The 27846-nt window shown below is 31.8% G+C and overlaps 1 protein-coding gene across 6 annotated transcripts in view; it reads right to left on the bottom strand.

Moving 5' to 3' along the window:
* The window catches only part of KIF21A (kinesin family member 21A), a 160071-nt gene that overhangs the window by 61924 nt on the left and 70301 nt on the right, over nt 1–27846 (bottom strand). For 5 of the 6 annotated variants that reach the window (XM_031940478.1, XM_031940482.1, XM_031940483.1 and 2 more), the window contains exons 7-11: nt 25694–25809; nt 16080–16275; nt 14963–15152; nt 12453–12516; nt 8485–8688 (exon numbers count right to left, since the gene is read on the bottom strand). In XM_031940478.1, coding sequence (XP_031796338.1) covers nt 8485–8688; nt 12453–12516; nt 14963–15152; nt 16080–16275; nt 25694–25809 — 770 coding nt within the window. Of the gene's footprint in view, nt 1–476; nt 516–8484; nt 8689–12452; nt 12517–14962; nt 15153–16079; nt 16276–25693; nt 25810–27846 lie in introns of all 6 variants that reach the window. The other variant, XM_031940477.1, reaches the window with a different exon arrangement.

The raw sequence follows: 27846 nt of genomic DNA, 5'->3' as shown, positions 1-27846 counted from the left end.
AGACAGGACTTGAACCAAAGTTCTCTGAATCCAAAGGCTTGAGCCTTTTCCATAATAGTATTGGGCCAGAAAAGTAAAGGCGACTGATGGTTTATCATATCCTACCATAAGAAATAAATTTCTCCTCTATTTTATTAATTTTAAGGCTGCTCACCAAAAAGATATTGAATCTTTAAAGGAGTAGAATAAGGCACTTTATTGTTGAATTGCTTATAGGACTCTAAGTTAAAGCTATGTCACTCCATTTACAGTAGTCCAGTTTCATATATGAAGTTGCCTCATTCAAATGACTGACCTGTTTTAATTTATTTTACTTTCAAGACAATGTTTTTTTTTATTTAAATATCATTGGGTTTATTATCATTCCTGATAATCGGATCTAAATCAATCAATCTCATAGTAGGTTTTGTGTATGTGAATTGCAACTAAATACTGAAAGAACATTTGAATTTTCAAAACCTGGAAAATATTCCAACCTTTTTTCTTCTTGATTTCTTTCCTCAAGTTTCTGAAGCCTTCAAAAGCACGAAGTACAGTATTGGAAAGCCAAGCCAATGAAGGACAAATCAGACAGTAAAAAGTGAAAGTGACAAGAAGGTAAAAATGAAACATGAGCTTGAAGACTTAAAATAATTTTTAAAAGATATCATTAAAGATATCAAAGGACAATACACAGTAAAAAGGCAATACATTTTGCATGAATAAAGAGTAAGCAGAAAACAACAAAGTCAATAAAATTTATAGTAGCTACTTATAAATTGATCCTTAGCAGTTACAGGAACCAATACTTATTTTTAGCTTGTTCTTTTCCCCATATTTTCCCCTCCCTCAAATCCTGCCTTCTTCCTGCAATGCTTTTTTTAAAAGATCAGTTGATAGAAACATTAAAGACCATTTGAGAAAATACTGAAAACCAAAAAGTAATGCACTTGTACAAAAATAAAAGAGCTAATGCTAAATAATAGCTTGCTATTTTAATATTTATTTTACATTTTAATAAACTACATATAAACATCTGTAGAATATATACTACATATAAAAATCTGCAGAAAATGGATACTTAAGAAATGCTAATAATACAACATTATGAGCACATGAATGTTTATTATGAATTGGGCAAAAAATTATGATTCTTATGTTTTAGAATTATAACTCATGATGGTTAATATGTCAGATGGTCAAATATGTTAGACATTTCAATGCTTATTAGGAACTAATAACCAAAACGGCAAATTCTGAAGCAATGGAAGTGATGAGATGGGAAACAGTACTTTCCACTAGTAATATAGAAATATATTTTAACATAAAAATACAGATTGGAAAACTATTGAAATATGATTAAATAACATTCAATATTTAATAAATGAATTTTGGGCATTTTACTAAATAAAAATATTTGTGTGATGGACAATAACAAAACAATAACAAAGATCTGTCATATTCTAAAATAATACCACTAATAATACCATTAAATAATAAAGAATACCATTAAACATTTTTCAATAACCATCATGAATTAGTGGAGAAAGATGCTGGCAAAGTAGGCCCAAAGCAGTTTTCTGACTTTCATTCCAAATGTTTATGCATATATATATATATAACACATACAGATATGTGTATATGTTGCTTCTTCAATTTTGTTTACAAATAATCCACTGCTATAAAAAAGAATTATCTTTAAAGAGGAAGTAAAAAGAATATGTTTATAATCATAAGAAAGCACAGTGTGGTGAATAGAAAAAGAGAAGTAGAATCACTAGTGGAAAGAGGAGTTTCAACTCTATATAACTAAAAACCAAAGTATTATTTGCAGATGTATTTAACAAAAATTTCTTATACTGGAAGGACATTTACAAGTTAGATATTCAAAATGTTTGTGAACTTATTTATACACTAAACATTGTTAATATACTGAAAAATATTTATATTGGAATTTAATACTAATAATGAATATACTGCTCATAAATTATTGTGTTCTAGATAAGCATAACAATGACAATTGTCAAAACAGCAATGAAACACACAGAATGAAATATTCTCATTATGAAGTAACTTGAGGTCTGAAAACATTCTACTTTCCAACTTTAACTAATTATTTTCACCTTTTTGTTGAACAAACAATGAGAGCCAGAGTGATTTGGATTTAAGTCAAAGTCCTTAAAAAAGAAATGTAGTGGGACTGCTAGGTGGCATAGTGGGTAGAGCACCAGTCCTGAAGTGAGGAGGACCTGAGTTCTAATCTGTTCTCAGACACTTGACACTAGCTGTGTGACCCTGGGCAAGTCACTGAACCCCAATTGCCTCAGGAAAAAAAGAAATGAAGCCTGTGAACCCCAAGATGTGAAGAAGAAGAGAGGAGACAAGAAAAGGGTAGACAGGGGAGGGGAGAAAACTGGCGCTGTTATTCTGTCCTCAGTAGGACAGCTCCTACTCACAGAGGTTGTTGTTTATCCATGATTCTTGAAGATGACCAAGACATCAAGGAGGAGGACCCATCACTTGTCTTTGTTTTGGCCCAGATTGCCACAGAGTGACAATAGCAACCCTGGGAGTTTTTTCCTCATAGAGTGATTCTTTTTCTTTTTTCTCCTAAACTAGGTTTAAAAATAAAGCCATTCTTTGTCTCTTTTCTTTCTTACCTAGCCTTAATTATTAAATCGGAAGTTAAAAATCTTAGTTTTAAAAGGCCAAGGTCCCCTGCTGCATCCAGGCCACTCCCAGTCATCCTAATCTTTATCTGGCCACTGGACCTAGATGGTTCCAGAGGAAAAAGTGAGGCAGGTGACCTTGCCCAGCCCTCCCTCCCTCCCTCTAATGAAATTCACTTGCATGTCATGGCATCACCTCCCTGATGTCATGGTTGTCTTTGAGAGCAAAGGACAAACAAAAATTATTTTCTTGTATTATAGACCATAGGTATGTGTACAAATGTTTTATTCATACCTGTATGAATGTGTATAAATATACATTATCCAAAACTGGAGCATTCTTTCACATGAATGTTTATCATTCTTCATTGAAAACTTCATATTTTTGAGCACATTGATAATGGTCATATAAAGTACTGTAATAATTTTGGTTCATTCTCACTTTTTGAACAATATTTATCATAGATAAATGTACTTCTACGGACACTAGTGGCTAACTCAGCTTACCTAACAATGACAGTTAAAACTAGTTGGGGCTGGTTTCTCTAACTTATGGATTCAATTTATTACAAACCAATGTTTCATCATTATTTTCTGTTATTTTTTAAAATATACTGTCCTAAAGAATGGATATTACTCTAAGGAAGTATGCCAAAGTTCTAGCTCTTAATCTAGCTCATTGAGTGTTAGAATTATTGCAACAGATATTTTAAGTCTCAGTGCTTCGTTCAATTTTAAAAAATAATAAATTACAATCAGATGGCATATATGAAATTTATGGAGGAACTTTACATACTGTAAGTTTCCTATTCTGATTATATCAGAGGTGTATCACTAACAGATAGAGAAACTGAAACGTGAAAAAGTAATAAAAAAAGACCCAAACCAAAAACTTAAAACTTTCATTTTAAGAATGAGCATTCTCATAAGTAATTTTTTGGCTTGTTTTAGTTTATATATACACATATGTAGGTATATAGTTGATATTTTTTTATTTTTATATCACTTAATTTTCTCTCTATTTATTCCTCCTTGCCCCACCTTTAAGGACCATCTCACAGGAAAGGTTTGTTTTGTTTTGTTTTGTTTTTAAAGAAAAGAGAAAGAGAAGGGGAAATCATAAAAACTCATCAAAATTGAGAAAAAAAATGTGAAAACATATGCAATGTTCCACATACAGGAACCTTACATCTCAATAAGGGAGTGGGAGGAGGTCTTCTCATGGATTTACTTTTGAAACATTTGTTGTAATTTTGCAATGTATATCAATCACTTGCTTAAGAAATCTGATTCAAAGAATTTCTCCCATTTAATTGCTTTTCTTAATCTATATGCATTCATTTGTTTGTAAATAGGTTTTTAATTTCATGTTATCAAAATAATTATTTTGTCCTTAATGATTTCCCATCATTAAAAGGAATCCATTTCTCCAGTTAAGAATATATAATCTAAAATGGTTGTATAGCTAAAAATGGAATGTTACTCACTTTTCTTGTAATCCTACTATGTGATCTTGCTTAATATCTCTAATATTGAGGTTTTCTCCATTTCAATTTATTTTAGAATATGAATTGGAATATAATGATAAGACATTGATCTAAGGCTATTTCTATCAAACTGCTTTCTACTCTTCCCAAAATGGTTTTTAAGTTTATTGAACTCAAAGTTATAGGTTCTCTTTTCTTTCATCTATGCACTTGATCTATGTCTCTAGATTTAAACTGAGACCTTGTTGCTAAATGCTATTTTATAAAATACTCATCACAACTTCTTTTCATTATTTTCCTTGATATTTTAGGGGTTTTTTTTTCAAATGAATTTTCTAGTACTATAAAAGATTCCTTTTGTAATTATATTAGCATTGAATTAAAATGATGAATCAGCTTTGGTAGTATTGTTTTTATTTTACTGACACAACTAATCCATGACCATTAAATATTTCACTTACTACCAAATAGTCTTTATTTCTGTGAGGGGTATGTTATAACTGAATCTATGTAAGCATTTTGTATGCTTTAGTAGAATAAACTCCAAATATTTTATATAATGTATAGTGGTTTTTTAATGGAATTTCCCATTCTATTACTGACTCTTGAATGTTGTTACTACTATATATAAATATTGGGACTTTGGGGTGAATTTATTGTATGGTCTGCATTTACTGAAGCTATGGATTGTCTCAATATCTTTGTTGATTCCTTGCAATTCCCTTTGTGTCAACCACAAAAAAAGAATATCTATCTTTATACTTTTAATTCTTTTTTTTAGTTGCCATCACTTCTAGAAGTGCATCAAACAGTAAGTTTGGGCAGAATGAGCCACTTGCTTTATTACTGCATGTGTTTCTTATGTACTCTATTTCCATATGATGCTTGCTTTTGGTTTTAAATAGTTGAATGATATTAAATTTTGGTCCTTTTATGTACATATTCTGTGCTCGAATTTACACTAATCCTTATTACATTGTGACCTCTAAAATGAACCTCTCCTTATTCTCCTAGTTTATCCCTCAACTATAATTTCTTTTACTTTCTCAAGCAAATTTGATTCTATTTTTATTTACTTCAGTGATGATAATGACTATCCTAGCATTTTGTCTCTAACCTGATCTTTTATCACTCCTAGCCTTATAAATTCTCATGCCTTAGAAACCTTACCATTACATTACTTCCTTTTAATTCCTTAATAATAGCCAGACAAAGTAATTTCATACTAATTTCATCTTTTTAATGCTGGAAAAACTTTAGGCAGAGTCACTTAGACGTACCAATTTTTTTTTTTTTATTCAGGGCTCACTAATGTACTATCCATAGTGTTAAATCTCCTGCCCTGACTCACATAGTCAACTGCACCCCCTAGCTTAGTGAGATAATAAATATCAACTCTAATAAAGTGGGCTCACTCAACAACTATCAATTCTCAAGTACTCTTTTTCAATGAGTGCATTTTTTCTCAGTGCCTTACTACTAGTTTTTCCCATTTCTATCCTCATCTCTCTTCTTTCTCTACATTTTCTATCTGAGAGGTCCCATTTATTCTCACAACTTCAACAAGTGTCTTTGTATAAATTAATCCCAAACTTGTATCTAGTTCTAGACTCTACATCTGGACTTTCAGCAGGATAGGCAATGAATAACTCAAACTCCAAGTTCCAATGGATGAAGATAACTAAGAGAGAACTTATCAGCTTTTTCCTAAAATTCTAATCTTCTTTCTGACTTCCTTATTTCTGTCAGCAGAATAATTAGTAAGTTCAAAACCACAAGATTAACACAAAACCACAAGATAATTTGTCACTTTTTTCTTCACCTACATTCAGTTGAAGAAACATGTCAGTTCTGCTTCCCAATATTTCTCAAGTTACTCTCTACTCCGAATTGACATCAAACTCATCCAAGCTCTTCATAATCTCTTTCTGGACTTCTGTAATAGCTTTCCAACTAGTCTATTCACTTTCACTCTAACTTTAATATCATTTCCAGATTAACAATAACAACACCAGAAATGGGTCATATCCCCAAAATTAATCAATCATTTAAAATTCAATTCTAACATATAAAAACATAAGTCATTCATTCACTCCTGATTTGATCTCAATACATAAAACTGATCAAATCACTCCTCAAAATCATTAAATAATTTCTCATTAAGAAAAGTTAGCTCACACTCCTTTCTAGCATATGTTCTATCCAGCCAAATCTGACCAGCCTGTACATGTCTTGACATTTTATTGCATTTGTGCCTTTGTCATGTCATTCCCTACATATGAAATGACTACACTTCCCATTTCTATTTCCTAATATAAACAGATTAACCTGATAGTCAAAAAAACTAACTACACTTTCTCTACTCAACAGTGTCTCATGTAGGCTTTGTCCCCACACTCTTACTAATATTCAATTACTAATACTCTTACTAATATTCAATCTTTCCCTCTCTATTGACTGTTTCCCTGCTCCCTATATATAGAGTTATATTCCCTCAAACCAGAAAAACCCTAATTTGATGGCACCAGCCAGCCTCCAAATGTTGTCCCAAATCCTGTCTCTCTTTCATGGCTAAACTCACTGAGAAAGCCATCTACATTTGGTGCCTGAACATCACCTAGAACTCAGCATTTTAAGAAGGACGTTGTTAAGTTAAAGCATGTTATAGAGGATGATCAGATTGATAAAGATACTTGGAACTATACAATACAAGAATACATGACTTGTGCTTCTAGATTATAAACTTCAGGAAAGCAGGAACTATATCCCATCTTCTTCAGTATAACTATAATATAAAATTTGATTTTTTAAAAACTGAAATACCTATGGAATTTATTTACATTTCCTATGATGACATTCGCATACAATTTATGTTATACGGACAGATGGCATTCCTCCTCAATCCACCAAGTGTTACAGGGACAAATGGTATTCCTCCTCAAATCACCATAGATTTCACCAAGTGAAAATGGCATTTGAAATATACAACTGTGCAATTTTTTTTCGAAACAGCTAGATCTTTGTAAAATAAAATAACATGTGACTTCCTAAATTATGACCACAATGACTTTTAAGTCATGATCCTTATTCTGTATCTTTGAAAAGACTGAGTAATATTATTCTTAATAATACTGTAATTGCTATTCTGTTTGTAATTATGCTTCATGGGTAATCAATTATAAATGGGCAATTATAATGTATCCTGCTTTATACTTCCACAGTCAATCATTTATGATGAACATCTAATATTTAATGATAAACATTAAGATTTTTATGTCTTAAGTACATAATTTCACCCACAATACTTTCTGTTGAAAGTTGTGCAACTATGTGTTAATTATTCTAATGGTGCCTTTTCAAATCACAGATCATAACAGATCTAAGAAATAAAAGTTATAATAATTTTGTTTAAATAAATGCTAATTATCTAAACATCCTAATTTATATGAATATATAAGTTATATTTGTAATTAAATATAATTATTACAAAATGTATAGAAAAAATAATTTTTAATAAAGTAAGCAAAAAATGTCAAATAAACTCCATGTCAAATGTAATACTTTCTTTCATATTGGAGATTTGTTTGGCACAAGAATACATTAACACACGTTTGTAGAATGGACTGGGAGTTTTGAGTGTAACAAAACTTGTAAATATTTAGTTGATAAACATTCAAACACAAAGACAAATTTTCATTTTCTTCTTATTCCTTTGCCCAACCAAATTTTTAGAATGTTGTGTTTCTCTTGCGCTATTGACAAGAGAGGAAATTTTCACCAAAGAAAAAATATTGGATGGGACACATTCTTTGTTGCAAGAACTGTTTCAAAAAGAGAACAGCAATTAAAAAAAAAAAAAGACTACTGAATAACCAAGTTAGAAACATTGCTCAGAACATTTAAAAGACCAAATGACATTAAATGATATTTGGAAGGATTAGTTTGTCCTTTAGTTAAATACATCTACATAAGAATTTAAGAATGTACAGGAGACTACTTAAATGTATTACAGAGAATTAGATACAAATTTTAAAATTGAAAATATTGAAATGCAATGTTACATGTTTTGTTAATGCAAGATGATTAAAAGCAAAAGCTGCTAATTCCACAGATAGGGGGAAAAACCCATAATTCTAACTAATTATACTTACTCAGGATCAATGAAATAACAATTTATCAAAAATAATTTTCCTTATTTGTAAAAATGTACTTGGAAGAAGAAATAAAATCAATTAATTGTACTAATTTCAATTACTTTAAAACATTCTTATTTTAACATATACAGAATACTCTATCCTGAAAACAAATTGAAATATAATTCTTAAGAAAAAGTTACTTAATACCACTACCTTTTCTTCTTCTTTTTTTCTTTCCTTTTCAGTTTTTCTAAATCTTTTTTAGCCATATCTATAATTTCAATGGTTTCTTTCTCTGAGGAAAGTACAGAAGGAGAGAAAGCTGATGATCCACTGAAATAAGGTGATCTTGCTGTTGCTCTTGTCAAATTACGTCGAAGGTTCTCATTTGTTGCTTCACTTTCTAATAATTTTGCTCTGATGACCAAAAACAAAAACATAAAAAACACAAATCACACACAAAAAAATTCACAGGTATTACTTAACGTGGTTAAAGGTGAATTTTAAGAAAATTTTTGAATGCAAATATTTAAGAAAGACTACTTCTCCTTAAAAGGCAGCCTTTCTTTCTGCCAAGGGAAACACGTCTGCAAACATAAGTGATCACATTTCATACTATTTTCTCCAGCAGACTGCCATCTCCATCGTCCCACTTTCTCATTTATCTTTAGCCTTTCCTGTGTTCTAGCTGGTTCACTGCTACCTACAAATTCTCCCAAATCTTCCCCATCATGGGGAGAAAAAAACCCTCAATTGATCCACACCACTTTTCATGACTACATTTCTGGGAAAGCTTTCTTCAATCAGTACTCTCATTTTCTTTTGCTTTATTTTTATTAATTCTTCAGTCAACCCCATCACTGAATTCAAAGTGCTCTCTTTAAAATTACTAATAATCTCTTAATTCCTAAATTTAATGGCCCTTTCTCAATTCTCATCCTTCTTGACCTACCTCTGTAGCCTTCCATTATCAATCATATTCTTCTCATTGATACTTCCTCTAAGTTTTCACAACACTGTTCTTTGCTACTTCTCTACTTATCCATCTGACTGTTCCTTTTTTGCTGAATAATCTTTACCTGCTAATCACAGGAATCTCCCTAAACACTCTTCTCCCTCTGTACTATTTCACTTAGCAATCTCATCAGGTCCTATGAATTCAAACCTCATTTCTTTGCTGATGATTCTCATCTCTTCTTATCCAGCCCTAATCTCTCTGCTGACCTCCAGTCTAACATCTGCATATTTCAAACAGAATGCTCTTTAGATATCTTAAACTCAACATGTCCAAAACTGAACACATTATTTCTCCCTCCTACAAACTCATCCCCCTTCTTCATTTTCTTATTATTGTTTAGGATTTCAACATCCTCCCAATTACCTAAGTTTACTTTGCTATCATCTTTAACTCTTTTCTCTCGTCATGACCCTTTCTTCCAAATCCAATTAGGAGCCAATTCCTGTCAACATTTTCCATATATTCTTCCTTATTTCCTCTGATACTGCCATTACTGGTATAGGCCCTCATTATCTGACTGGCTTTTCTATTGCTCTCCCTAACAAATTTACTTAAAAAAAAAAAAAACTCGGGGAAGGCTTATGTGACTTGATAAAAAGAGCAATGAGTATAACTATGAGAACACTGGACATAGTAACAGCAATAATATAATAATCAATTGTGATTTAGCTACTGTGATTAATATAATGATCCATGACAACTCCAAAGGGCTCACGATAAAATAAGTTATCTACCTCCAGAGAGAACAGATAAACTGAGTGCACACCATATCATAGATTTTAAAATTTATTTCTCTTGCTTCATTTTTCAGAATGTGGCTAATGTGGAAATATATTTTGTATGATTTCATATGAATAATGGGTATGATTTCTTGCCTTCTATTATAATGGGTATTATTTCTTGCCTTCTCAATGGGCAGAGAAAAGGGTAGGAGGAAGAGAGAATTTAGAACTAGAAATAAAAATTTTAAATAAAATAAAAGGAATACTATGGAAATGAGGATTAATATGTTAATATTTGCATGTGCAAATTACTTTTAATATTACAAAATTGGAGAGAAAGAATCCTGGAAGACCACTTCTGCAGCAAGGAACCCAAACTATGTCACCAAGGCTACACATTCTGAAAACATGAGTGAAGATGGTAAACTAATCCTTGAAAAATCTGAACATACATTAAGGTCCAGAATGAGTAATCATTTCTGCTCTAAAAATCACAAAGAAACTAGAGGCTTTCTCCCTGTTCAGAAGAGAGAAATATGCTTGTAGTTATGAGAAAGACAATACAGAAAGGATCCAGTGAATAATGTAATCACATGATTGCAAGTGAAAATAAGTTCAAAATAACAGGTTAAAAAACTCAAACTTCCCTAAGTAATAAAAGTATTAAGATATGGCTAAAGAAGATGATTTAGGCAAATTAAGTAAGTCAGAAAAAGATCAGGGATGAGGTGAGACTTTTCAGAGGCCTAGAATCATATTAATTGTTGCTCTATTAACTTATCAGTTTTCCCACTAAAATGTAGGCTACCTGAAAACAGGACCTGTTTGGTTTTACCTTTGTATGATAGACAATTAATAAATTCTGAACTGCTCAACTCCTTTCTTTTCCCTTTTATTTAATTCTCTAATAAAATTCCCTTTTTTGAGAAATCCTAACCTTACTTTTGGCATTCCTCCTTTGTTTTCAAAGAGGACCAATGACATTTCAGAGTGATGTTTTGATTTGTGTATGAAATAGGTTTAAGGGAAGCAGAGTGACAAAAAGCCATCAATCCTGGCACAGGACTCTGGAGGTAAGCTAAAAGTCAAGATGACTGGTGATGGCCTGGGATGCAGTGAATGGCCCTCGAGTCTGACCAGCCTCTAAATGTTCCTCAGGGTCTGCTTCAGCTACTTGCATGGTCACTGGAACAAACTCTTCTCATCCAGCCATTCTAACAGGAAGAGTCTTCACATGCTTAGGAGAGACATCCCCTAACTCAACAAAAAATCTGGTTACCCTCAATCTACCAAGTCAGTTTTGTCAGACATGCCACTGAATATGCTACAGCTACCTGAATCTACTAGGGACAGTTGGTGATCCACTGTACAAAGTGAATGACTAGCCCTAAAAAAGGCCCACCAAGCCCTCCCATCAAAGGTGCTAGTCCTCCCTTAATACCACATACATCTCTGAAGTAAAGATGAACTAAAGGGAGTATTTCTAGACTTACCATAGGCAAAATGCATAAATTCCTTGAAGCCAGGTGACCTCTCAGTTCAGAAGAGCTGGTGAACCAGAGATAGAGAGTGGAGGGGTGGACAGTCGAGAACGATCATGGACAAGGGTTTCTATTCTTTCCTAATTGAGACCACCGATTTGAAAGCAATAATGCAAGCAGAAACTGAGTAACATATTATAGGTTCAGTCCACTTGACAAGTGGGAATATCATATCCCCAAATATCATATAGAGATCTCCCAAGCAAAGATGGCAAATAATTGCCTTTCTGTGGGATGACTGTGTTAGAGAAGAAGCCTACAAATTACAAGGAGCCTGATGTCTCTCAGAGGAAGTAACTAAAAGACAGGGTAAAGTGGGAACAATCTCCCTTAAAGCTTAAGCAAAGTGGAGTGCTTAGAGAAGTAAAAAAATAGAGAGGCAAAACAAGATTTGGAAGATTTTTTTCTCTATATAATTTATAGATTAAAAAAAAAACTGAGCCTGAGAAAAAGTTGTGTCTTGTTCAAAGTCACACATACATACAATCAATGATTTAGATGTGTAAGTGACCAAGGAAGTCCATGAATACAATTACTCATTTTAAAGATGAGGACACTGAGTCAAAGGAAAATTAAATAATTATCCAAGGGTTCTACAGCTAATATCTGGAGTAAGTTTTGAATTGTCTTCCTGACCTCACGTCCAGAATTCTGCCCATCATGCTACCTAGCTGCCTCCAGAATCCAGATTCGATGTCTTTGGACATCCACATTCAGTGCTTTTTACACATACAAATGATGAATATACCGTCTCCCTTGTTCTTTAGGTCTAACAAAGCTGAACAATGAAAATCACACCATTCTGAAATAATTCTTTTCCTGTGCCATCGTTAGTACCTAAAAGCAAAATATATATGAAAAGTAAATATAAACATGTATATCAGTAAGATCAAGCCATACCTGAGATCTTCTATTTCTTTGATATAGTTATGGATCATATTGCTGATCTCCTCATTACCTTCTCCTGAAAAATGAAATAGAAAAATTAAAAATTTCAATGAATTCAGAATCAAATAAACCAAGTAAAAGCAAAAGAATGAGTAATTTTCAAAGTGAGATCAATAGCCTTAATTGAATAAGTAGATAATTATATAATTCATTAAAATGAAATACATGATTTTTTGTTAAGGTTTTAATGTAAAAATAATTATGTAGTGAGTTTAAGTCACAACTTGGAAAATGTTTGTGTCACTTAATACATGGTTCAAATAATAAATTAATCATTTAAATATGCTAGGTACATTGTCTTCTCATGGCAGAAGGGTCTGTGTAGTTCAATGAAACTATGAACTATGCTATGTAAGGTTACCCAAGACAGACAAGTCATAATGGAGAATTCAGACAAAAAGTGATCTACTAGAAGGAAATGACAAACTACTCCAATATCTTTGCCAAGTATTGTAGGAAAGTAGAGGACAACTACAAGTAGCTCCAGTACCAAAGAAATGGCTGGACCAGAGTCAAAAGGAAGCTCGGATGCAGATGTGTCAGGTGATAAAAAGTCAGATCCTGTAAAAAATCTGTATTGCATGGGAACCTAGAGTATAATATCTATGAAGCATGGTAAATGGGGTATTGTCAAACAGGATACTGAAAGATACTGAAAGCGATGTCCTCAAGAAATTTAAGAGATATTAAGGGAAACTTTCATGCAAAAAGGGCAAGAGAAAAGACAAAAATAGTAGGAATTTAACAAAAGCAGAAAAGATTGAGAAGATTCAGAAGTGGCACCAAGAATACACAAAAGAACTATTCAAGAAAGATCCTAACATCACTGATTACCATGACTGATCTAGACCCAGACATCATAGAGAATGAAGTAAAATGGGCGTTAAGGAGTTTTGCCAACAGAAAGGCTAGTAGAAGTAATGGAATTCTAGCTAAACTATTTAAAACTAAAAAATGCTAAAGTGCTGTGCTCAATATGTCAGTAAACTTTGAAAACACAACACTGGCCATTGGAAAAGATCAGTTTACATGCCAATTCTAAAGAAGGGCAATGTCAAGGAATGTTCAAATTACTAAACAATTACACTCAAATAACATGGCAGTGAAGTTTTGCTTACAATTCTGCCAGCCAAGTTTTAACAATATATGAATCAAGAAGTACCAAAAGAGCAAGCTGTTTTTTAAAGAGGCAGAGGAACTAAAGATCAAAATGCCAATATTTGCTGGATTATGGAGAAAAGCAGGTAAGTTCCAGAAAAACATAAATCTCTGTTTCATTGACTACACTAAAGTCTTTGATGGTGTGGATCACTACAAAATATTCTCAAAAAGTTAGGAATACCAGGCCATCTTTCTTGTCTCCAAGGAAACTGTTCCCAGGCCAAAAAGCAATAGTTAGAAACTGAACATGGAATAACTAATTAGTTTAAGATTGAAAAAGGAGTGTGAGATTGTGCATTGTCATCATATCAATTTAATTTATATACAGAGTATGTAATGCAAAATGCCAAGCTGGATGAATCAAAAGCCAGAAAATAAGTCTGCTGGGACAAATACCTACAACCTTAGATATGCAGATGATGCCACTCTGATGGCAGAAAGTGAAGAGAAATTAATAATCCTCTTGATGAGGGTGAAAAAAAGAAAATGCAAAAAATGGCTTGAAGTTCAACATCAAAACAAAACAAACAAATAAATTAAAAAAAACAAGCAAGCAAACAAACAAACAAAAAAAAACCCCTTGGCAACTAATCCCATCATTTCCTCAAAGAGAGAAAAGAAATGGAAGTGTCATCAGAATTTATAGTCTTTAGCTCAAAGATCATTGTAGACAGTGGCTGCAATCATGTAATTTAAAAAAATGCTTGCTACATGAAATGAAAGCTATGGCAAATCTGGATAGCACACTAAAAGACAGAGACATCACCTTGCCAACAAAGGTCTGTGTAGTCACAGCTATGTTTTTTTCAACAGTAAAAGTAAAAGTCAGACTATAAGGAAAGTAAAGCAGCACAGAATCAATGTTTTCAAATTGTGGTGCTAAGAGAAAACTTTTTGAGATTCCCTTGGACACAAGAAGATCAAATCAGTTAATACTGAAAGAAATTAATTCAGACTGTTCACTGTAAGGTCAAATGCTGAAACTAAAACTTAAATACTTTGGTATTTGATTAAGAAGATGGGAATCACTGAAAAAGACCCTGATGTTGGGAACAATTAAAGGTAAAAGGAAAAGCATATGGCGGAACATGAGATGGACAGAAAATGTCATGGAAACAACAAACATGAACTTGGACAGACTGTGAGAGACAGTGGAAGATAGAAGACCCTGAGGTGCTGTGTCCACACAATCATAGAGTCAGACATACCTTAGCAATTATACAATAATTACAGTATGAAGAATTATTCTTGACTTTTTATTTTCAATAGTCACTTAAAAAAGAAAAAAAAATTCAGAATACCTGCTTTGGCAAGAATCTGGTTGGCTTGATCACTAACAAGCTGTGTTATTCTGGTTCTTAAGGCATCAACTGTTTCTTGCATTGCTTTAATTCTCACACGCAAATTATTATTTTCAGTTTGTAGCATGGCATTCTCATGAAACATGTCATTGATACTTTCAACACCTTCCTCATCTATAATTCTTTTACCCTGAAAAATAAAATTTCTGGTTGGTTGATATATTTCAAAATAAAGGCAGAATTATACTGTCTAAACATTTAATTCTTTAGACTTGACCTGAACCAATCACAACATAGTAAAAGTGCCCCCTTCTCTTTCTGAAAATGTTCTATAGTGAACACATTGTTATTAGTATTAATAATTAGTATTCAATTAGCTTTACATTATTATCAATGATATTATCAATGATCAATTGATATTTACATTATTATCAATTAGGGCAAAGACCTATGATTTAATAGGCATAAGGATTTCCAGAGTGATTTTTCCATCAATGCAAATATGCAACTTCTCTGCAACTTGTCCAGTCTTAGGGTTACTTAATACAGTGAGAAGTTGATTGACTTGCTCAAAATCATATATAATTGGAATATCTCAGAGAAAGGATTTGACCATAAATCTTTCTGCCCAAGAACAATTCTTTATTAACTATGGCAAGATGCTTCTCATTATTGATAAAAATTCATAATAACAAAGTAGTAACTCCTCTACAAAATACTTATATGTTTAAAAGCATTTTCCTCATGGCTTTTCTAAAAAATGGAAAATAACTGATATTTATGAAGTGCTTCAAAAATCACAATGCACTTCACATACATTACCTCATTCTAATTCCAATATAGTATTTTATTAAGGTAGGCATGGTGATTTTATTATTCTCCCTATTTTAAAAATAAGTAAATTAAAGCTAAAAGAAAACAAGTAACTTCAGCTTTAGCTAAATAACTTTAGCTGACTACATACACATACACACACACACACACACACACACACACACACACACACACATTCCCATCCATTTAAGTTTCTTGATACCCAACATACCTCAATGGCATTCATTACATTCTGTTTTGACTTAAAAATACAAAGTTAAAAGATTCAAAATCATTGGCTTACAGTTTTGTACTCCATGAGTTCCATCTGAAGTCGTGTGATTTCACTACGAAGTGCATTAATTTGCTGACTGGCTCTGTCCTGATTGACCATAACTTTATTCTTGATATTTCGGGCACGATTGGCATATTTTAGCGTATTCAAAGTTTCCATGAAATCTCTGTCTGAAGGGCTGACACATGCTATCATGACTGTTTGGCTGTAGGTTACAAATATTAATTGTGCTCATTGATAGATGAAAATGAAATCCAACACAGAAAATAATGATTTCATACTTCTGACTTTTTATCAAGCAAGCAAGCAGTATTTTGGCTACTATGTGTTAGGTAATGATGCTAAGATATTAGAGGTACAAATATAAAGAAATAACTTCTACTCTCAAGAAAGTTACATTTTAGCCATATTTTCTTCCAACGGTGTAAATTATTTCTTTGCCATTAGCTCAGTTTTTTAAAAGCTTCCTAAAGGAATAAAAGTTTCTTGTATTTTTCACTGTCTGGAATTCTCCCCCATATTTATCTATATTTTTATAAAACCGTAGTCTGTCTTTCAAGAACCAAGTAATGTTCTACTTCCTCCAAGTATTCCCTCATTATCACTCCCATCTTGAACCTATAATGTTTTTGTACTACCTCCAACTTATTATCATCGAACTTTAGCTGAATGTACATGTCGTCATTTCTACTAGATTAGTACTGTCATTTGTATCTCCCCTAATGCCTATTACCTCCTAGTACACAGTTAGTGTTTGTAAATGAACTCATGAGTTCATTTACAAACACTAAGTGAAAAATGCAGCTCTTTCAATGAAAGCAAAAATATTGACAATATTATCATCAGATAGTTAAAATTACAGCATAACGGTATGGTAAATTAATTTTTCTGGTACCCAAATTATATGTAATATGGAAATTTTAGAATTACAAGATAACACAGCACTATTTACCTTGCTTATTTCAGGATTTTATAGGTCCCCTTACAATTATGTAAAAAATTAATGTTGTCCAATTCAATTCAACAAATATTTATTATGCATTTACTAAATGTTAAGGACTATATTAGTCATTGGGCTTAGAAAAAAGATAAGTGAAACTTATATATAAATATCTATACTAATAAGCTGGAAAATGGTAAGGGCACAGAAACAGTGACAGAGTACCAGAAAAATACCAAAAGTGAGGCTCAGAGGTCTAGGAGTGGTTGGTTACCAGAGTCAGATCTTAAATGATAAGGATTTCCAAAAGCTGAGATTTGGGAGATAGAGGGGAAGGTTCTAGGCCTGGAAGATGGTAGGAAGGCTTAAAAGCACAGAGAGGGGACAGGATAGTCATGGAACAATGGTTTGGTTGAAATATAAAATATTCAAAAAAAGTTAAAATAAGGCTATAAAAGTGAATAGGTTACAAATGGTCTTGAATATCTAGAGTTTCTATTTCAATCAGCAAGTAATGAGGATCCATTAAAGACAGTGACAAGTTCCAATATATATCTGAATTTAAAAGGAATAAGTGCTTTTCTGAATTTAAAAGGAATAAGTGCTTTTCAATCAAAAAATCAGAACTTCATATCTATATGTACATATATGTGTGCATATGTATGTATGTGTATATATACACATACATACATATTTGGATTTAACAAAGACATATTTTATACTGAGTTTATACAAAATCTTACCAAGCAGGACATTAAGAAAATGCACCATAGTCTTATAATTAATATAATATAGCACATGAACATTAGAGTTGTGGAATTTTTAAGATTCTGATGAAATCACAGATGGATTAAAAAAAGGAATATATTGTTTTATTCACTGGTCCTAATCTCCCTTTACAAAATAATGTAATTGAAAAGAAAGGTTTATGTTAATCATATGTTAATCATATTAATCAATAGTTTATCCCCATGAAAGATAGTCATATATGGACATTCTTATATACTTTTACATTTAAAAAAATTGGATATACCAAAACTGTTAGTAAGCAGACACTTCATTCACATGATCAGATATACCTGATGCCTTTAAGAACTGTCAGTCTGCTCTGCATATCTCAAATGTCTTGTACACAGTAGACAGTATCACATTTGGTACACTGATAACTGTGGTGATTTTTGCTTTATGAGAAGCAATACATTAAAATGTAACATAAGAAGTCAAACTCAATATTCAACTAATATTAAGTTTAAATAAAATGTAAAATGTTTATGTTTAAAAAATAGTTCTATTAAAAGTATAATGGAGGATGTACTATATAAAGTCATGAGGAAATATTCTTTAAATATAATGAATATCTCTAAATGTTTTTCTGATGCTGATTGTGGTAAACCATAGAATATCTCTTCAATAATATATGTGGCTATTCAAAAGAGACTGGCTTAAACATAGAGAAAATAAAGTCAATGAACAAAAACTATTATTCTGATTATGAGTTGTAGTATAACCTTGAGAAGAATAAGGTGAAAGACATGTGTGGAAGGAAGTCTAATTAAGAGGACATTTTAATGGTCCAAAAGAGGAAATAATTATAGCAATATGAGTAAAGAGAAGAAAATAAAATGTGAGCTATTACAAGTTATAGAAGAAGAACTAAGGAACTTACATCTTATTGAATATGGAGTATGGGATAAAGGGAAGACTTCCTTTCCCTCAATGTTTCACTATTAAAGATGATTCTTCATGATAGAATAAAATTGGCCCTTAATTGTTAGTACTCACTCCTTGTTTTTTTATCTTTGGTACATAGCACCATGTCTTACATGCAATAGGTGCTTAATAAATGTATCCTGAATATGAATCAAATGGATTAAAATTTAATATTATAATGAAGGGATAAGCATTAATACTTATATAAAGTGAAAAGAAAAGAACAGATTTTTATCTCAGAGCAAAATAGTATCCTTAAGTTTTAAACCAGGATGAGTAGCTAGAAAGGCATTCCATAAACTGAAATGGGGGAAAAACAGGAAAAAAGCAGTTTCTTCTGGAAAATTAAGTTTGAGAACTAATGAGTTCAAAATGCTGACAGGGCAAATAGATAGGAATGGCCAACAGACAACTGTAGATGAAGAATTAAAGTCCAGGATCTATAACTCAACTACATTAAATCATGGAACTATATGATTTCATTACAAAAGAAGGGCAGAAAGAAAGAAAGAAAATGGAACTGTGGAGGATACCCACCCAAAGTAAGAATAATGAAAACAGATCAAGAAAAAAAAGAGTCATACAAGTAGATGAAAAATTTGCTGAAAATTGTATCACAAACCAAAGAAAAATAAAATGTACAAGAGAGAGATTCCAATATAGAGAGAGAAAAAAAAAGAAATTTGTCAAAATCAAAGAAGCTGAGGAATGAGAAAACAGCGTTGGATATAAAAAATTAGGGGCTGCTGGTGACTTTTGAAAAAGCAGTTTCCAAAGACTGATGAGACAGCAAACAACACTGTGAGATGTTGAGGAGTAAATGGGTTGACGAGGATAAAGAAAGTAAACATCAACTATTATTTCCAATTTAGCCCTGAAAGGGAAGAGAAATAAGTAGTCCAAAGTTTGTGGGATTGTGTCAAAGTAATTATTTAAATAATAAGAGGACCTGAACATTTTCATTGGCATCAGGGAGAGAATCAGTAAAAGGGACTGAAGATAAGAGGGAATAATTAACTTATCAAACTTCCTAAAGAGACAGTCTTTGATAAGATCAAGAGTAGAACTATAATCAACTTTGGCAAGAATAAGAGCCACCTCATTTAAGACTGAAATAGAGAAGGGAAGAATAAGTGAAGTCATAGGAGATTCTGAGATATGGAAAAGGGTAAATGAGGAAGTACAGGATCAATAACCTCAATAAAATAGACTAGGTTGCTTGTTTGATAGTTGGAGAAGGGAGAGTTAGATGAGAAACATTAGCTTAGCAAAACTGTGGAGTGAGACAGTGAGAGATGAATAAAAAGGATAGATATTCAGGGGAGAGGACTAAGTTAAATAAATATGAACCTGTAGTATACTCAAACCAGCAATGAAGTAGAAGAAAGAAGTCAACCTTATTTAGCTATACACTGCCTTAAATTATGAATAGAATAAAAATTTCTTAGAAAACCATCTTCTTATAATAGAGAATTCTTATAATAACCCATAAGATTGTGAATTGCTTAGGGCAGGGCCTTTCTTTATATCTCCAGAGCTTAGCAGCTATCTGGCCCATAATTAGGCACTTAATATATTAACAATCAACAGTAATGACTGGTAGGCAAATTTTATAAACTGTTAAACCTAAAAAAGTTAAGTGGGATTAACATATCATCCAATTGATAGGCTTTGGGGTTTATATTTGAAAATAAATAAAAGAAAAGGCTACAAGACAAAATAAAACTGGGCTTGTTTGATTTAATTTTTTTTAATTAAAAAAATCTCCTCTCTCCCTCCACTGACTACCCCACTGAAAAGAAAAATAAAATTCCCATAACAAAAATGTATTCTCATTGTCTGAGTTCAAATATGTGTCTCATTCTGTACTCTGAATCCACTTTCTATCAGTAGGTGGATAGTATGGTTCATCATCAGAACTTGAATCTTGAATAATTTTTGCATAGATCATAGTTCTTATGATTTATTTTTACAGTGATGCTTTTTTGTTGTTGTTCATTTGTTTCAGTCGCATCATCCTTTGAATTCGCCACGCCAACTTACAAAGGAAGCTCGAGAGGCTTTGAGAGAAGTTGAACTGGCTTTATCCAATGTGGTTGAAGGTTAGGATTTTCATGGCGAAGATACTGGAGTTTGCAATTTCCTTTTTAAGCTCACAGATGAGGAACTGAGGTAAACAGGGTCAAGCGCCTTGCCCAAGGTCACATAGTTACTGAGACCAGATTTGAACTCAAGAAGATTAGTCTTTCTGACTTCAGGCTAGCACTCTCTCCTCTGAGTCATCCACCTGTTCTACAAGGATGCTATTACTATAAAAATTGTTCTCTTTCAGTTCATTTCATTCTTCATCATTTTACAAAAGCTTTGTTCTTCTCATTTTACTTAATTCACCTTCTATTAGTTCATACAAGTCTTCCTACGTCTAAAATCGCCTATTTCCTTATTTCTAACAGCACAATGGTAATCCATCACATTTTTATATGATGATTTGTTTAACCATTACCCAATTAATGGGCATCTGTGCTCAGTCTCTGGTTTTTGTCACTCCTTCCTCCCTCCCCCACACACATACATATACTTGCTATAAATGTTTGCACATTTAGGACATTTTCCTTTTAATTTAATTTAACAAATATAGACTAGTAGAAGGGGATGAATTGTTTAGTAACTTTTTACATAAAATTCCAACTTACTTTATGGAATGGTTAGTACTATTCACAACTCTACTAATCATGAATCAGTGTGTCTATTTCCACACATTTTTAATCTTTACCAATCTGATCAGTATTAGGTGAAATCTTGGAATGACTTTAATTTGCATTTCTCTAATTACTGATAGTGCATTTTTTTCACCTCTGATTTTATTGGAAAAGATTCTAGTTTATATTCATTACAAATTCACTTTTGCTTTAAGAAATATACTATTAACCATTTTAAGAAAAGCTATATTGATTCCTATGTTTTCTAGTGTTTTTTCCAACAGAAATAGATTTTTCTTTTAAAAATTTTTCTGTAACTAATATATATAACTAATTTTTCTGTAACTACATTATTTTTTTGCTGATTGTTATTAATGAAGTTAATTAAGTTTATAGTTTTCCTAATATTAAACTAACTCTGTTTTCCTAATATAATCCAATCTGGTTATAATAAATAATCTTTGTGATGTTTTAGCCTCCTTATTAATTTTTTTTAATTTGCATCTATATTCATTAGAGATATTGGTTGATAATTTTCTATTTAAACTCTCTCTGGTTCATATGTCAAGACCATATCTGTGTTTCCGAAAGATAGCAGGTAGTATCAGATTAGTATCTTTTGCTATTTCTGTAATATATGCAACATTGGAATTAATTGTTCAGTTTTTAACAATTCAGTTATGAATCCATTTGGCTTTCTATTTTTTTCTGCCTTTAGAATTACATGTCTTCTGAGGTGTATTGTTGAAATTGACTATTTCTTATTCTGTCAATTGAGTTTTTTTATTTTTTGTAAATACTAGTTTATTCCAATTAAGTTGTTAATCTTAGTGACATACAGTTGGGCAAAATAGTTTCTAATAACATCTTGTAATTCTTCATTTGGTATGAATTCACCTTTTAAATTTCTGATACTAGTAATCTGAGTTTCTACTTTTGAATCAAATTAATTAATGATTTATCACACCTCCCTTCCCCCAAAAAAGGGCAGCAACAATTTTATTAATCATGTTCTTTTCAGGATTTCAATTTCTGTGACTTTTTGGGAGTTTAAAAAAATTTTATATTCATTTATTATATTTCTAAATTTGTTTTATCTGCTCTTTCTCTTTATTTATTTTTGCTGAGGCAATTGAGGTTAAGCGATTTGCCCAGGGTCACACAGCTAGGAAGAGTTAAGTGTCTGAGGTCACATTTCACAGGTCACAATTCATGTCCTCTTGACTTCAGGGCTGGTGCTCTATCCACTGCTCCACCTAGCTGCCCCTATTTATTTTATTTTTAATTTGTAGAATAAAGCAAGCATTTTTACAATACAGTATAATAAAAAAAGATAATTGCACATGTCTGAATTTATCATGTATGATTTGCTATTCCCTTTATTTATTTACTTACTTATTAGTTTTTTTATTGAGGCAATTGGGGTTAAGTGACTTGCCCAGGGTCACACAGTTAGGACATGTTAAGTGTCTGAGACTAGATTTGAATTCAGGTTCTCCTGATTTCAGGGCTGGTGCTCTATCCACTGCTCCACCTAGCTACTTCATTGCTATTCCTTTTAAATATAGAAAATTATCATGTAAATTTCTTTTTTCCTTCCCTTTCACTAGAGGTGGCTACAATTATACATAAATACATATACGTACATAAAATAATTCTATATGTAATTTTATTTATCAATTCTTTCTTTGGATAGAGATGTTTTCCTTCATATTTGTAGTTAATTTGGATTATTTATAACAGTCAAAATAACATTCACTCAAAGTTGTTCTTAAAACAGTATGTTGTTAGTGTATACAATATTCTCTTGACTGCTCATTTCACTCTTCCTTATTTTGTAAAGTCAATTCATGCTTTTTTTTTTTAAGATCAAATTCACCACTTCTTATAGCACATTAGTAATTCATCACAATTCTATACCACAACTTGTTCAGTCAATTAATCTTTTGCTCATTCTTTAGTCTCCAGTTGTTTTAAAAACTTTTATTTTTTGATTAGTTGTATCTAGCACTAAAGTAGAAAGGCATGCACTGTTTAGTAACTTTTTACATAAAATTCCTTTTTATGGAATATTAACTAAGATGTCCCATTATTATAATTTTATTATATAATTCTCCTTTAGATGCCATACCATTGGGTACAGATATGTTAAACACTGAAAAAAATTCAGGATTTGTTACCTTTCAGCAAAATGTAATTTCTCTGTTTATTTAGTTTAATCATTTATTTTGGCTGTTTCTTTGTCTAAAATCCTATTTGCTAAACCAATGCTTTTTGAGTTCAACTAAGACATAATACATTCTGCTCCAATATCTTATTTTCATTCTTTGTGAGTTTTTGTGTTTCAAATGTGTTTCTTATGAACAAAATCGTACTGAATTTAGCTTTCTAATACTTTGTTAATCTTATCTATTTTATGGATGAATTCATTCTATTCAAACTCACAGTTAGGATAATTAATTGCATACTTTTCTTTATCTTATATTTTATATTTTCTTCTTTATACTCCTGAATACTTTCCTTTATAGCAGGTTTTCTCTTTAGTTTCTCCAAGCTTAGGGTTTGTTTTCTTTATGAGGAATTCCTCCATGAATCTGCCCTCCCTTATTCTTCCCTTTCCCTTCTTCCTGTTCACATCAGTATTCCTGTTGCATTAAGTGTAATCCTCTTTCTATGTGTTCTACCCTGTTCTAATTAGTTTAGATGCAAAGAAGCTCACTTCTCCAATTCCTTTTTCTTTCTTCTCATAGGATCACCAAAAACATGACAAAACCATATACAGGGCCTTGTTTCATCTGTCTTTCTCTATGACTGCTTATGACATTAAGAATCTGAAAGAACCCTCCTAACATTCTACCCATCATTTGGAACATAAAACAGTTCATCTTTCTTAGCTCTTTCTTATTTATTTGTATTTTATACTTGTGCCTAGCAGTTATATAATTCTGACCATGGATCTTCAATATCTGAATATTTTCTTTCTGGTTGTTTACACAGTATGTTTTTTCTTTTTATTTAGAAATTCTGGATTTTAACAATTATATTTCTTTTGGGGGTTTTCAGGAAGTAATCAGTGGATGATTTCTATTTTCACATTATTTTATTGCTCTACTATGTCTGGGCCATTTTTCTTTTTTGTTTGAGACAATTGGGGTTAAATGATTTGCCCAGAGTCACAGAGCTAGTGTTAGTGGCTGAGGTCATATATTCACCTGACTTTAAAGCTGGTACTTTATCTACTATATCATCTAGCTGCCCCTAGGGAGTTTTTCATAAAAGATTTCCTGAAATATTATATCCAAGATTTTGTTTTTGTTTTATTTTGTTTTTAATCATAGATTTCACATAATCTAATTATGTAATGATTAGTTATCACTTATTTTTGATATGAGCTATTTTATTAACCTTTTTACTTTCTTCTATTAATTCTTCTTCTATTTGGTCCTTTCAGATTTTTAGGAATGTTTTTAACTTGGACCTCTCGTGTTAGGCCCTTGATTCTTTTTTCTGTCTCTCCTTCAGAGCTCTCACACTTCAATAAATTCTAATTGTTTTTGTGGGTAAACTACATTTTTCTTTAAGGTTCTGATTGTAGGTGTTTTTGAGTTATCCTCTTTTGGGTTTCTGTCACAGTCATAATTGATGTAATAAAAATCCTTTTGTTATTGTTTGTTAGTCAATTTTTGTTGTTTATGACTTAAGTCACTCAGAAAAACATATCAAGTTGAAGCTTTTTCCTCTAACTCAGGACTCTTTCTTAAGGGTAAATTCCCTCTTTGTTCAGATGACAGAATAAATTAGGGCACCTTCTTTTGATCTGTGCCTTTTTCTTCACTATGAATACCAAATTCTGTGGCCAGCCTAAGTACGTCCTTGGAAACATGAAAGATTTAAAGCCAAACAAGTTCATGTTTAATGTTGGAGTAAAAACGAGTTTGAAACTTAAAATGAAAATGAAAAGATAGACAGCAACTTTAAAAGAAGATACAGTGAAGAGTAAGTTATAAGAGAGAAATAAAATATGGTCTATAGTTAAGGAAGATATGCAATAGGGTAGGAGAGAAAGAGCCGTACACTCAGGTTTTTCACACATTCTGTCAGAAAAGTAGCAAAAAAAAAAAAAACAAACATTCAAATACTTATAATGAATATGCTTTACATAATCACACAATACATAAAATGCAAACTTGCTTTTTAAACAATCTCACAGCTCATTTAATGAATAACTGAACCAAGCATTTATTGTCAGAAATAGGTGGGGAAAATTTCCATACCTGTTACCCCCAAGGGAATCCTGCAGTAGTCTTGTTAGTTTTGAGTCCCTATAAGGTACATGAGTGGCTCTCTTACTTTTATCTCCCAATGCACTTATTACATTTCCAAGTGCCAACTGAAAAAAAAAAAAAAAGAAAAGACAAAAAGCATATAATTACAATTAATTTCCAAGAAACTATGAGAAAATAAGATTAAAAACTGGTTGCAATAATATTTAAAGCTGTAAAAAAAAAATTATTCAATAGAATTCATTTAGCATATAGCACACTACATGACATATCTAAAAGTAAAACATTTCTTAAAATAATGTCTCTAAACAGAATTATCTCCCTGCAAGTGATGTCAAAAAATTAATAAAATGAATGATATCATTTAGCGCTTTTGAAAAAATCATGAACTCACACTGGTAAGCTGGAAGGGATCTTAAAGATTGTACAGTTCAACTTCCTTACTTCTCTGACCCTGGTTTCTCTCTTTCCATGACTACAATTATTTGAATGCAGCAAAGCAGGCTTTATTGTAATCACTCAAGGTCTGAACACATCAGTGATTAATTCTACTGAATTTATGATATTTTTGTATTGTTACATATAGATCAAATTCATAAGATGAGAGCATGTCTACTTGTTTCTTCCTTTTTTTAATCTGTTTCCCCCCGTTTCAAACTGCCATAGCTCCAGAACTGTCTATTCCTTAGTGACTTTGTCTGCTCAACAAAGGAAATAACTCATGTTCATTCCTGAGACAGAATAAAAAAGGTTATATATGCATCAGTGACTGTTCCTAATAATAGTGGAATTCTTCACCTTATACCTCATTTCAAAAGAGTCTGGAATGTTCAGCATCATGAGCTGAAAACACTACCAGAAGAGTTATATAAATCCTTACACATCTTATTATAAAAACTAAAATCATCCCCATAATACCAGCAGTTTCTATAGTGGCTATTTTCTTGCTATCAGGGACAGACCACCAATTTTGTACTGCTTTGGAAATGCACAGCATTTATCAAAACCCAAAATCATAATCTTCCTTCTCAGTTAAGTAGTCTGATAGTAAGATCATTAAAGTGGGCACCAAGACATAAAAAGACTGTCTTTGTTCTGTACTTTGTTATTCAAAGGATCAGAAAGTAGCTCAATCAACTGCTTCCTTTATATCTTATCAAGGACAAAAAGGAATCACACTCAAGAGGTCTGAACCATAGACTTCAAGTAGAAACAGAATGTCAAAGAAATGAAGGGAAGCAAACAATATCTCAAACTGCCAAGTTTGTTGTGCCAGAAAAGGCACAACACTGAGATGGAATATCTTGGCTTAGGAAGAAATCATGTTCAATCTTGTAACCAAGTCAACAGGAATGAAGCATTCATTACCAAAAAAAATGTATTTTATAAGCTGTTTTATACAATATTGTTTCTATATGTCCAAAAAGGTCTATGCTAAGCTTTTTCTATGTCAAACTTTTTTCCTAAGTTTATGGTAACCACAAACTTTACTCCAAAATTAAATGGTATCCTGCCATCTAGGAGAGAGGGTGGGGGGAAGGAGGGGAAAAATTGGAACAAAAGGTTTGGCAATTGTCAATGCTGTAAAATTACCCATGCATATAACTTGTAAAAAAAAAAAAAAAACAAAAAAACAATTAACAATGAAGGGGAAATAAAAAAAATGTAAACTGCAGGATTCCTTAAACAATAGCGTTGATTTTAAACTGTTTGCTATGTTTTATAAATTTAGATACTTGTTTGAGGAAGATAAATACATTTGATGATGTTAAAAGGAAATGTGAGTCTTTTGGCAAGTTTTGAATTTATCTCTCTCTTCCTCGGCTCTCTCTTTAGAAGTTTTATATATGTAAACATTTTATAAAGAGGTCTCAAGATATCTTCTGGGAAACTGATTAGCAATCCTCATATCTCACTAAAAAAAAAAAATACTCATTCACCTAAAATAAAATAAACACACACATGCAAAAATGATAAAGTAGCATAGTATTTTCCAATACAACTTAAAAATAAGTTTTGGATAAAATGCTATTTTCAACAATCTTAAATTTTTTAAACTTTCATATATTATTCATATATTTAATAATCTGGATGATAAGGATATTTGAAACAATTATTTATTATTTATACAAATTCAAAGCTTA

This window comes from Sarcophilus harrisii, chromosome 5 (genome assembly GCF_902635505.1).
Source record: "Sarcophilus harrisii chromosome 5, mSarHar1.11, whole genome shotgun sequence".
Lineage (NCBI taxonomy): Eukaryota > Metazoa > Chordata > Mammalia > Dasyuromorphia > Dasyuridae > Sarcophilus > Sarcophilus harrisii.
The sequence above is the reverse complement of the archived record's forward strand: the minus strand, read 5'-3'. Positions and strand labels throughout refer to the sequence as shown.